The sequence below is a fragment of the Apus apus genome, chromosome 25, assembly GCF_020740795.1.
Source record: "Apus apus isolate bApuApu2 chromosome 25, bApuApu2.pri.cur, whole genome shotgun sequence".
NCBI classification, from domain to species: Eukaryota; Metazoa; Chordata; class Aves; order Apodiformes; family Apodidae; genus Apus; species Apus apus.
The window spans coordinates 5,952,049-5,964,349 of NC_067306.1; the positions used below are offsets into that span (position 1 = coordinate 5,952,049).

Genomic DNA, 12,301 nt, shown 5'->3' on the forward strand with positions numbered 1-12,301 from the left:
CTGGGGCTGCTGAGCTCAGGGCCTCCTGCCTTTCTGGGCATTTGTGGGCAGAGACACATCAAGGCAAGGCCTGATGCTCATGGGCAGCAGAGCAGCCAGCGAGGACTTCTTCAGCTCCAGGGGGTGCTGCCCAAAGGAGGAGTCACTGCATGCGCATGCTGTCCCAACCTCCTATTGCTCTGCCAAAGGAGAGGTGTTCTCTGGTGCCCTCACCCCTTCTGCCCCAGAGCAACACCTTTCTCCTTTGGCAGCTTGGAGCCTGTTCAAAGTGGGAAGGACCACGTGGAGGCCAGGCTTGAAATGCAGCAGAGCTTTAATGAGACCAAAGAGGGAAACAAAGTCACTCCAAGTGTAGGTCAGCAGTGTGGAGAGTCATAGTGGCAGCTGAGGGTCTGTATTCTTGGCCATCGAGAAGTTCTTCCACAAGATCTGTCTTCTGCCTGTCCAATGGAAAAGGAAAGGAGACACGTGGTCCCCACTAGGCTGGCCTTGGTGGGTCTTTACTGCCAGCAGGAACCAAAGCAATGGGAGAGAAGGCAAACAAGGGCAGATGCGTTCAGCTGTACTGGAAGCAACATGGAAGAAATCTGAGTTCCTCGAGTTGTCTCCAGGGGGTTTCCCAGCATTTTCATCAGGAGAGGAACCTTCTGCCATAGTAGCGGCTGGAAATGCCAGAGAGGTCACAGCACCCAGAGTTGATGGGCACTCCGTCACAGCTGAGGATGCTGCCAACGGCAGCGGAGGTGGAGGAGCCCACCACGGTGTTCTGTGGGAAGGAGCTGAGGATGGGGCCGGGCAGGGTCACCACCACAGCAGGAGGCTCGATGGCGACAGTGGAGCTCTGGCACTGCCTGACACAGGGCTCATTGCAGCTGTTGGCCAGCGGGGTGGGGCCGCAGGGCCGGCATGGCAGGCACTGGTTGTAGCAGGACATGTCTCTGGGCTGGAGGTTCACCTGGGAGAGAGAGTTGGGAGGAAGCAGAGCACAAGGGTGGGTGAGGAGCAGCCTGGTTACACGGAGGGAGCCAAGGCCAGTAACGAGCGGGTGGCTGGAGGCTCAACCAGGAGCCACATAGTCTTCATTGCCCAATAAAGAACATCCTGGATGAGGAAGGCTCTCTCCTAAGCCATAACCCACCCCCCGCCTTCAGCCACATCCCAACTTCTCTCTGAGCAGACCTTCCTGCTTTCCTCTGTCATGACAAGGAGACCCCAAATCCATTACAGAACAGAGGCAGTATCAGATGAGAGTTCCACTGCGGAGAGATCTCCTTTGGAAGAAGAGGAGAAGGGGCTTCACACTCACCTGGCTCCCAAGCAGAAGGAGGCAGGAGAAGGGGATGAGAGAGCAGGGCCTTGGGCTGCCTTTTATACCCGCCCTTCATTGCCGCAGGACCAGAGGCACCCTTGGCCGAGGTAACAATTTCCTGACAAGCTCATCTTCAATGCAAAGCATCACAGCTAATGATATGGGCTGTGCTTGGCTTTCCAACACTGCTGCCTTCTCATCTCCAGGTTTGTTCCATGCCAATTCTCCTGTGAAGGCTTCTTCTGAGCGCTTGGATCAAAGGCCCCAGGATTTCCAGGGCAGGAATGCAGCAGTGCAGGCAGAAGACTCAGGTCAAGTGGGGAAGGAACTCATCAGATCAAGCAAGTGGCATCATCCTTGGTCACTCTGGTGGGGTTGTTTGAAGTGCCGTTTCCAGGAAGAAGCTCGAGCAGTCCTCAGCTGGATGCCATGGGCTGCCATGCATAAGGACGTGCCATGGCCTTCTCTTTCCTGGCCTCCTCAGCTCATCCTGGTGATCTGTTGTTGTTATACCTTCTTATGGCTGGTCCCTTGTTGTTGCCTTCCCAGGTGTAAGCAGCCAGGTTTGTGTGGACGTGCACAGGAGCACAGATCCGTGCAGCATTCCTTGCTGGTGCGCATGAGCCTGCGTGTGTGTCCCTCGTCATCTGAGAATGCACTGCTCATGGCAGGGACACTCTCCACTGCTCTCTGTGTGGCCACCACAGAGCAGCAGGATCCCAGGGTCGGAAGGAGTACAGCAGAGTGGTGATGGCATGCAGCTCCTGCCTCCTGAGCCCTTTTTTTTTTGTCCGTGCAAAGCTCATCCTCGGTTGCTGCCACTTTCAGGCCCCAACAACGATGACTTGACTCCACTTGGGATCTCTAGCTTAATTCCATGTAACACTATTGGCAGTGCCTCGGCATGGCTGGCAGCGTCCTGTCACTGCCTCCCCAGGTCAGAAGAGAGTTGCTCTCTCCAGCGACAGAGCGATTGAAAGGATGGGACGTGCTCCATGGGTGAAGGGAAAAGGCTGAGGAATCCTGCTTGCCAGGTGCGGGCCAATCCTGAGTGGATCTGCTTCCCATGCAGTGTCAGTGGTGTCTGGGGTGGGACACAGCCCTCTCTCATGTCCGTGTCAATGCCAAATGTACTTTTGTAGTTCATCAACCTGCTGCTGTGGCAGGCAGGGGCTGAGACCTTGGATCACGCAGGTACTGAATGAAAGGACCACAAAGGCTGATATTGCTGTTCTGTGAGGGGAAGCACAGACCCTGTGAGTTGCACAGCAAAGCCAAAAGCCAATTGGCTGCTTTGGGCTCAAGGCAACAAGGGCCTTCAAGCCCCAGACATTGGATCCTCAGCTTGGGAAGCTGCCCCTTGGGGGAAATCGGTATTGGATTTGAGACTGCGTACCCCATAGCCAGCTGCTGTCCCACAGTCATGTCCAGTATTGACCCTCTCTTGGGCAATAGGCTAAAAGCACTGGCACAGGTTTCCCAGGGAGGTTGGTCAATCTCCACCTGAAATCTCCATTCCGTTCTAGGCTGGACTGAAGTTGACCTTGAGCAACCTGTTGTAATAGGATCTGTTCTGAGCTGAGGGTTGATCTAGATGGCCTCTGGAGGCCCCTTCTCACCTTCATTTGACTCTGTCATTTGCACCTTAGCCCTGCCCTCCCTGAACACTGCATGCTCACAGGCACGTTTGTCCTCAAACTCTCTTTGCCTCAATATAACTTTTGCCATCGTGCTGGGACTGCAGAGAGGCAGCTGGAGTGAAGCTCCCTGCCTCCTCACTGCAGCAGCCACATAAGCCGGTGGCTGCTGTTTCCAGCCCTGGTGCTGGGAGCCAGCTCTGGGAAGCTGCTGTATCTCCTGGGTCAGGGCCCTGCAGCTGCATGCAGCAGGCACTGTGCTGGCTTCTTCTTGCTGGGGAGTTCTTGCTGGAGGACAAGGAGAATGCATGTCCCCAGAGAGCAGCTTGTGCCCATGCAGAGCCCCTGAGGCCTCTGTGAGGGCAAAACCCTTAGTGGGGGCCCCTGCAGGTCCCTGGAATCTGCCACCCCCTCTGGCTTCTTCACAGGTCTCTGCCCCCAAAATCATCCTCCTGTCCAGCCCTCCCTCCCTCCCACTGCTACGTGTGCTGGTTTGGTGTGGTGCCATTTTGGTAGTTTGGGAGGGGCCTCAGAGCTGGCTCCTGTAAGAAGCTATTGAAAACTCCCATGGCTTCTATTCCAGCCACAGCTCATCAGCAGCAGTGGATGTGCCTCCATGCTTAACATATGAACAAAGGGGAAATGAACTGATATATGACCTCAGGGCAGAGGAGGTGGGGAGGTGAGAACAATGCTGGAGTCCAGATACCAAGGGCAGTGAGCAAGGAGGTGCCTGACCAGAGGATCCCCTGCAGCCCATGGTGACATGGCGGGATGTCGCCCTGCAGCCCACAGAGGAGCACAGTGGAGCAGCCCGTGAAGCCCATGGTGGAGTAGATGTAGACTTGCAGCCATGGAGGACCCCATGCCAGGGGAGGTGACTGTTCCTGAACAGGCCATGGCTCTGTAGGCAGCCCGCACTGGAGCAGTCTGTTTCTGAAGGACTGCACCTGGTTGGAGGGACTCATGTCAGAGGGGGAAAGATCAGCAGAAAACACCATGTCACGTACTGACTCTAAACCCCATCCCCTGTCCTCCTGTGCCACTGGGGGGAAGGTGGTAGAGAAATCGGGAACAATGTAATTTGGACCTGGGAAGTAGGGAGGGCTGGGGTGAGGTATTTAAGCACTGGTTCCTGTTTTGTCTTTGTTTATATCTGAGTAGCGGTAAATTAAATTGAATTTTTTTCCCCAGGTTGAGTCTGTTTTGCCCATGACCATAATTAGCAAGTGAAACCCTCCCTGTTCTTGACTTGAGCAGGGATAATCAGTGCAGCTTGCCCCCATGGGATGACTGAGCCAGCCCAGAGCTTCACCACAGGTTTTGGTTGCACTCTTGTTCTCATTCTGGTCTCACCCGATGACATCACAAGCGAGAGAAATGAACTGCTCTGCCACGTATTTGCAGATGCACATTCAACAATGCTCATCTTCACACACACAAGGTGCACACACGTGTCAATCTCGAGGGTAACAGAGGTGTGTGCAGTCAGAAGCAGGCACGTTCCCAGGCAGATGCACACAGGCCCTTGTATACCTACAGCAGTGGAAGCACACACGTGTGCCTGCACAAACACAGTTTGATCACACACATAGACACACGTTGACAACACACACGCTTAGAGCCTCACCTGTGTGCACACAAACACATGCACAGACACACACCAAAATGTACACATGCACTGGCAGACACTCCCTCTCACGTGTGTTTGCAGATGAACATACAACTGCACACAGGCACACACAAATACACTCACAAGCACAGGCAGGTGCACATGCACCTGAGGAAGCACAGCCTCTCCCCACACCCACTGAGAACCAGGAGTCCACCGTCCAGCTCTCTGCCACCGTGCCCCTGACAGACTGAGGCAAGTCATGACAGCAAAGGGCTTTGCGGCTCTGCTGGGTTGGGCAGGAATTATTCATGGACTGTGTTCTCATTACAGGCAAGAAAGAAGGTGTATTGGAGTCCAAGTCTCAGGGTCTTAAGTGGACATGCAGCCAGTTCACATGCAAATTGTGTGCATGAGGGACAAAGTCAAGGCTGGAGACCACCCCTATAGGTGCAGATCCAGGGGCTCCCCACCTAGCCAGTCTAAGTAATCCCAAAATCTGACAAGATCCAGCCCATCCCTGGTGATCGCCGTAGGGTGGCTGTGGAGGTCTGGGACCAGTTCCAGCTTCGGTGCAGGGGGAGGTGCCGCCCCGACTTGCTCACACAGCCGCAAAGGGTTGCGTGTCTGGGGCGAGCCAGATACCCTGCAGCTGCAAATGCTGGGGCTGGGACAGCAGAGAGGAAGCTGGCCTGATGAAGTGTCCTTATGATAAATATCCTCTCTTCAGCAGCCAAACTTATATTGATTGTCAGGTGACATTGGGAGGAGACTTCAAAGTGTGTGAGCCGCACCCAGACATCTGTCAGTTATGGTGGCTCACTAGGGCTTATTGGAGCTGCACTGCTGACAAGTTTGTCGCCACGTCTGTTTTTAGCAGTGGGGCAGTCTCCAGAGCCACAGGAGCAGTGGACAGAGGCTGTGCCCTGAGCTGCACAGGTAGTGGGAGGACAAGCCTTGTGCCCTGAGAGCCTCCCAGCAGGAGCGGCATTTTCCCAGGGTCCACACCTGGCCTGGAAGGCCCTTTGCTGCGACCTGCTTCCCGTGGAAGGTGTCCAGCTCCTGGCTGTGCTCTGCAAGTGCAGCATGAGGAAGCAAGGTGGCACAAAGATGGGTTTGTCAGAAATCCTCTCCAAAAGCAGCTGCACTATTGCTTAGGCTAAACCAGCTGCTGATGTTGTTAGCCACTGGGCAGCCATGACAGATGTGTACTGTGTGTGTCAAAAGCACACCTGTGTCAGTATTTTTCGTTGCTGGCAGTTGGGCTCAGCAGATGCTGCTCTGAGGCACCATTAGTGCTTGTCACGTCAGTACTGTCCTGGCAAGAGTTCCTTCTCCATCTCTCTTAAAAGTCTCCTTAATGTTTTATGGAAGACTGCAACGAGGTCTCCCTGGAGCCTTTTCTTCAGCCTCTCTGGCTGAACAACTCCACCTCTCTCAGCCTTTTGTTCATCAGAGAGGTGTTCCCGTCCTCCAAGCATTCTCATGGGGCCTGCTCTGATAGGAGCGCACCAAGTGAGAACCCCACAACTGGACACAGAACTCCTGGTGAGGTCCCACCAAAGCAGAGCAGATGGACAAAATCTTCTCCCTTGACTTTGTGACTGTGGGAAACTGTTCTTTTCTTCCCCACATAAGTCTAAACAAAATGCCTTTTAAGCCACCCAAGGCCTCTCCTGATTATTCCCAGCTAACAAACTAAAACAGACTTGCTTCTCAAGGACAACTGAACCCAAAACAACAGCTGTGGTCCGGGGCAGAAAGGATGGGCGACAAGCCATCCTGTGCCCCTGGCAGTCACCGCCCTAACGTGGGATCATGGACGCTCGTTGGCTCTGGACAGTGACACTGACTGGACAGGTGGGTCAGGGGGTATCAAAGGGGCGAGGGCAGCAGGTGGGCCCTTCCCTCCTCCCTGAGGCCCGTTTTGATGCTTTCTGCGTGGGACACCCCCCTGCTGCGGACACTGGTGCTGGGACCCTGCCTGCCTGCCTGCCCCGGGTCCAGCCTGAGCCTCAGCACCGAGCGTGCCGGGGTCCCGAGCCCTGGGGTCGGGGCCGGAGCCCCCTCCCCGTGTTGCTGCCGCTGGAGGGGAAACCAGCAGCCGGTGCACCCGCTGCCGAGAGGCTGCCCCTCCGACACCACGGGCTGTGGACCTGCCGTCCTGCCTGGCAAGACAGGGCCACCAACCGCCACTGCCGCTGGGAACGGAGCCGTCAGGGACAAGGCGGAGGGTAACAACACCTCATACACACACTCCTCTCTTCATACTCGCACACACAGCGCGACCTCTTAAGGAGGACTGACGTCGGGCTTCCTCCCTCTTCCCTCCTCCCTCAACCCTCTCCTGAAGAGAACGCCTTAAAAGCACAGGACCTTTTGCATGACCTCCGTAAAGGACACTTTCTTACTGTACATACATATATATATATATGTATAGTAAGATATAGATATATGTACAATAAGATATGTATATATATATATCCCTGGTAGCCATTTACATTTACATCTTCCCTAAACATCGTCCCTCAGTTTTTGTTAACCCTTACTAAACCGATTAATTTCTGTAGTAAACATCGGTCTTAGAAGCAATTTGTGAGCGGGCGGGGGGGGGGGGGGTGGGGTGCATTCTAACTACCACTCTAAAATATGGTCCCGAAGTGGCCGTTCCTCTGTGAGAGGCGAGCGCCACGTGTGAGCCCTCGGTCTTATTCAAAAACCCCTCCACATCGGGGCGGGGGGGGAAGTCGCAAAAGCACCTGACAGCCGGTAGTCCCCCAATATCGGCTCACAACAGTGACCATCCTTCTTTGAATGCAGCTCATGATACAGTTGCCTTTCTGGGCTGGAGGCACACATTACTGACTCGTGTCCAATTTTTAAACCAGCAGTATCCCCAAGTCCTTCTCCATAGGGCTGCTCGCAGCAATTCATCCCCCAAGCTGTACCGATGTTGGGGATTGCACCAAGCCAGGGACAGGACCTTGCAGCACTTGGTCTTGTTGAACTTCATGAGGTTCATATGGGCCCACGCCACAAGCCTCTCAGGGCCCCTCTGGATGGCTACCCTTCCTTCACAAATGCCTACTGCACCTCTCATGTTGGCATCATCTGCAAACATACACTCAACCTCACCATCTACAGGATTTATGAGATATCAAATCATAGGACCACAGAATGGTTTGAGTTGGAAAGGACCTTAGAGGTCATCTTGTTCCAACCCCCGTGCTTGGGCAGGGACACCTTCCTCTACATCAGGTTGCTCAGAGCCCAAATTCAACCTTGCCTTGAACACTTACAGGGATGGTGCTTCCACAGCCTCCCTGGGACACCTGTTCCAGGGTCTCACCACTCTCACAGTAGAAGAATGTATTCCTTATGTCTTCCCTCTTCCCGTTTCAATCCATCCCCCCTTGTCCCCTCACTACAAGCCCTTGTCAAAAGTCCCTCTCCAGCTTTCACAGCAGGCTCCCTTCAGACAGTGGAAGGCTCCTACGGCCTGGGAGCTTTCCTGTCTGCAGGCTGAACAACCCCAGCTCTCTCAGCCTGCCTGCACAGGAAAGGTGCTCCAAGCCCTGCGATCAGGTTCGTGGCCCTCCCTCTGGACTCTCCATCCACGTGCTTCTGCTGTTGGCAGCTCCGGAGTTGAACACGCAACTCCAGCTAAAACAAGGGGGCACCTGGAGTTGAACCAGGGACCTCTTGATCTGCAGTCAAATGCTCTACCACTGAGCTATACCCCCAGCAGGTCCTGCTTTGCCCACTATGGCCTGAAGAGGGATCACAGGCCGGCAGGAGACTTCTTCTAATGAAGGATAATGGAATCCCAAGCAGTGAGGCAGCTTCAGTGGGGGCCCAACTTAAATGCCTCTGTGCAAATGCACGCACCATGGGGAACAAGCGGGAGGAGATGCCTGGTGGGACAGCTCCTGGTGGGGCAACTTCTGGTGGGGCTGGAGCGTGGGAATGGATGGTCCTTAGGAGGGACAGGCAGGGGAGTAGAGGAGGGGACATTGCCCTCTACGTCAATGACCAGCTGGAGTCCATGGAGCTCCCCCTGGGGATGGATGAGGAGCTGACAGAGAGCTTATGGGCCAGGGTTACAGGGAAGACAGGGGCTGGTGACATTACAGTGGGAGTCAGCTGTAGGCCACCTGTCTTGGATGACCGAGCGGATGAGGCCCTCTACAGGCTGATAGGTGAAGCTTTCCGTTCACAGGCCGTGATCCTCACGGGGGATTTCAACCCCCCTGACATCTGCTGGAGGGACAACACAGCAAGGCACCAGCAACCCAGGAAGTTCCCTTCCTCCTCCACACGGTAGACGAACCAACAAGAAAAGGTGCCGTGCTGGACCTTGTTCTTGCCAGCAAGGATGGACAACGTGAAGCTTAAGGGCAGCCTTGGTTGCAGTGACCATGGAACGGTGGAACTCGGGATCCGTCAGGCGACAAGGAGGGTCCGCAGCAAGCTCGCTACCCTGGAGTTCAGGAGAGCAGATTTCAACCTCTTCAGGGATCTGCTTGGTAGGATATCATGGCATAAAATCCTGGACGGGAGAGGAGCCCAAGAAAGCTGGTCAATATTCAAAGATGACCTCCTCTAAGCCCAGGAGCAATGCATCCCAAGAAAGAGGAAGGCAGGCAAGACTGCCAGGAGACCTGCATGGGTGAACAAAGAGCTTCTGAACACTCTTAGATGAAAAAAGAAAGTCTGCAGAGGGTGGAAGCAGGGACAGGTAGCCTGGGAGAAAAACAAAGAGGTTGTGCGAGAAGCCAGGGATCAGGTTAGGAAAGCTAATGTGCAGGTAGAGTTAAACCTGGCCAGAGAGATCAAGGGTAATAAGAAGAGTTTCTACAGGTGCATCAGTGATAAGAGGCAGAACCGGGAAAACGTGGCCCCTCTGCGGAAGGAAACAGGAGACCATGTCACGCATGATATGGAGAAGGCTGAACAGCATTTTTGCCTCAGTCTTCACCACTAAGGGCTCTGGCCACACTGTCCAGGTCCCACAAGGCAGAGGCGGAGACTGGGAAAAGGAGGATCCGCCCTCTGTAGGAGAAGAGCAGGTTCGAGACCCTCTAAAGAACCTGGAAGTGCACAGGTCCACGGGACCTGACAAAATCCATTGGAAGCTCCTAAGGGAGCTGGCAGGTGAAGTTGCAGTGCCACTCTCCATCACATTTGAAAAGTCATGGCAGTCTGGTGAAATTCCCACTGAGTGGAAAAGGGGAAACATAACCCCCATTTTCTAAAAGGGAAGGGAAGAAGAGCCAGGCAACTACAGGCCAGTCAGTCTCTCCTCTCTGCCCAGCAAGATCATGGAGCAGATCCTCCTGAAGGCTCTGCTACGGCACGTGGAAAACATGGAGGTGGTTGCTGGCAACCAACATGGCTTCACCAAGGGCAAATCATGCCTGAAAAATCGGGTGGCCTTTTATGATGGGGTCACAGCATCAGTGGACAAGGGAAGGGCAACAGACGTCATCTACGTGGACTTGTGCAATGCATTCAACACTGTCCCACGTGACATCCTGGTCACAAAACTGGATCAGCAATGTGCATTTGCAACCCAGAAATCCAGCAGGTCAAGGGAGGTGATCCTGCCCCTCTACTCTACCCTCGTAAGATCCCACGCAGAGTACTGTGTCCAGTTCTGGGGCCCTCAACACAGGAAGGACATAGAGCTCTTGGAGCAAGCCCAGAGGATGGCCACAAAGATGGGCTGGAGCATTTCTCCTATGAAGACAAGCTGAGACAGTTGGGGTTGTTCAGCCTGGAGAAGAGAAGGCTCCAAGGAGACCTTATAGCAGCTTTCCAGTACCTGATGGGGGCCTACAGGAAAGCTGGGGAGGGACTTTTTAGTAATAGGTTGAGGGGTAATGGATTTAAAGTGGAAGAGGAGATTTAAGTTAGATGTTAGGAATTCTTTACTGTGAGGGTGGTGAAACACTGAAAAAGGTTGCCCAGGGAGGCTGTGGATGCCCTCATCCCTGGAGGTGTTCAGTGCCAGGGTGGACAGGTCATCGAACAACCTGGTCTAGTGGAAGGTGTCCCTGCCCATGCAGGGGGAGTTGGAACTAGATGACCTTCTGTGCCCCTTCCAACCCAATCTACCTATGGTTCTCTGGTTCCATGACATGATGAGGCCTAATGGGATTAAACTGACAGAGGGGAGATAAACTTTTCGCACGAGGATGAAATTATTTTTATTCATTATGAGGGTGTTGAGACACGAGAACTCAGGTTGCCCAGTGAAGTTATGGATGGGCCCCCACGTTTGGAAGCGTTCAAGTTCAGGTTGGGTGGTACTTTGAGCAACCTGATGTCGTGGAGAGATGTCCTTGCACATGTAGGCCGGGTTTACACTAGATGGTCTGTCAAGGTCCCTTCCAGCCAAAACCGTCTGTAGTTCTGTGGGCCCAGCCAGGCCCTCTGTCCCCAGGGGAAGCATGCATTTCTCCAGTAGCTCACTCAGCTGTTTTAAGTCCACACTCTTGGGCTTCAGAAGCAGAGAGGGAAACCTGCTCTTCTGCAATGGCAGAGACCCCTGCCTCAAACCGGCAAAGGATCTCTTCTCCAGTGAGGAATGCTGTCAGGATATGTATGGGTGTGACTTTTTCATGGATACCCAGGCCCAGGGACTTGGGACACAGAAGTGGATACTCGGCACAAGTGTCTCACCTGCATGACTTGCTCCTCTGCTTGAGGGTAGGAAGGCTCTACAGAGGGACTTGGGCTGGCTGGATTGATGGGCCAAGGCCAATTCTCAACAAGACCAAGGGATTGCAGTGGTTGGGCCTCCCATCTGCAGGATGTGCTCCGAGGCCAAGAGGGCATATGTGATGAGAGATGCCAGAAGGCAGGGCTGGATCAGCATTGGCTGTAGAGAAGCTGCGAATGTCTTCCTCAGCTCCAAGACACGGTTGCTGGAAGAGACTCATTGCCCTGAGGAAAGGTCCGCTTGTGTCCCCATCTCAGTCCCTGTCCTTATACCAAGTTAGACTCTGGTCATGTTTTCAGAGAGCCGCAGCTGCCCACCTATGGAAGGGCAGCACTGGATGCACAGATGCTCTGACACTGATGCCCAGGAGCTCTGTCCTAAGTCCAACATCAGCCTTTGGGTTCCCGGGGATCCTCATCTGGGCTGTCACCAGTGGCTTTAGGAGGGGGGGCACCTTCTGATACAGTAGCGGCTGGCAATGCAGGAGAGGTCACAGCACCCAGAGTTGATGGGCACTCCGTCACAGCTGAGGATGCTGCCAACAGCAGCCGAGGTGGAGGAGCCCACGGCGGTGCTCTGCGGGAAGGAGCTGAGGATGGGGCCGGGCAGGGTCACCACCACAGCAGGAGGCTCGATGGCGACAGTGGAGCTCTGGCACTGCCTGACACAGGGCTCATTGCAGCTGTTGGCCAGCGGGGTTGGGCCGCAGGGCCGGCATGGCAGGCACTGGTTGTAGCAGGACATGTCTCTGGGCTGGAGGTGCACCTGGGAGAGAGGGTCGGGAGGTATCAGAGCAGGCCACCACAAGTCTGTCACCCCGCCAAGAGGATTTCACAGGCACCTGCTGGGACAGGAGGCAGAAACTGGGCAGTGAGGCAAAAGGGTTTCTAGGCCCCATCCTCACACAGGACTGCAAAGTGTCGCGAGGCCCCACAAGACCTCTGACTATCTCTTAAAAGAAAAGCCCCCTCAACCATGTCCCAGACACTCTCTGGATCAGATCTTCCCCCTTCTTCTCC

At 54.5% G+C, this 12,301-nt stretch overlaps 1 protein-coding gene, 1 non-coding gene and 1 pseudogene across 2 annotated transcripts; all 3 read right to left on the reverse strand.

Annotated features, from left to right (window-relative positions):
* Positions 1 to 631: 631 nt before the first annotated feature.
* Positions 632 to 1,440, reverse strand: LOC127394320 (feather keratin Cos2-3-like; annotated as a pseudogene).
* A 6,789-nt stretch (positions 1,441 to 8,229) lies between these two features.
* Positions 8,230 to 8,301, reverse strand: TRNAC-GCA (transfer RNA cysteine (anticodon GCA)). Its single transcript has one exon. It is a non-coding gene; the product is annotated as a tRNA-Cys (tRNA).
* Positions 8,302 to 11,720: 3,419 nt separating this feature from the next.
* LOC127394282 (feather keratin Cos2-3-like) lies at positions 11,721 to 12,026 on the reverse strand. Its single transcript, XM_051640116.1, has one exon. It carries the CDS (start codon positions 12,024 to 12,026, stop codon positions 11,721 to 11,723), a length of 306 nt encoding a protein of 101 aa, XP_051496076.1.
* Between the last annotated feature and the right edge of the window lie 275 nt (positions 12,027 to 12,301).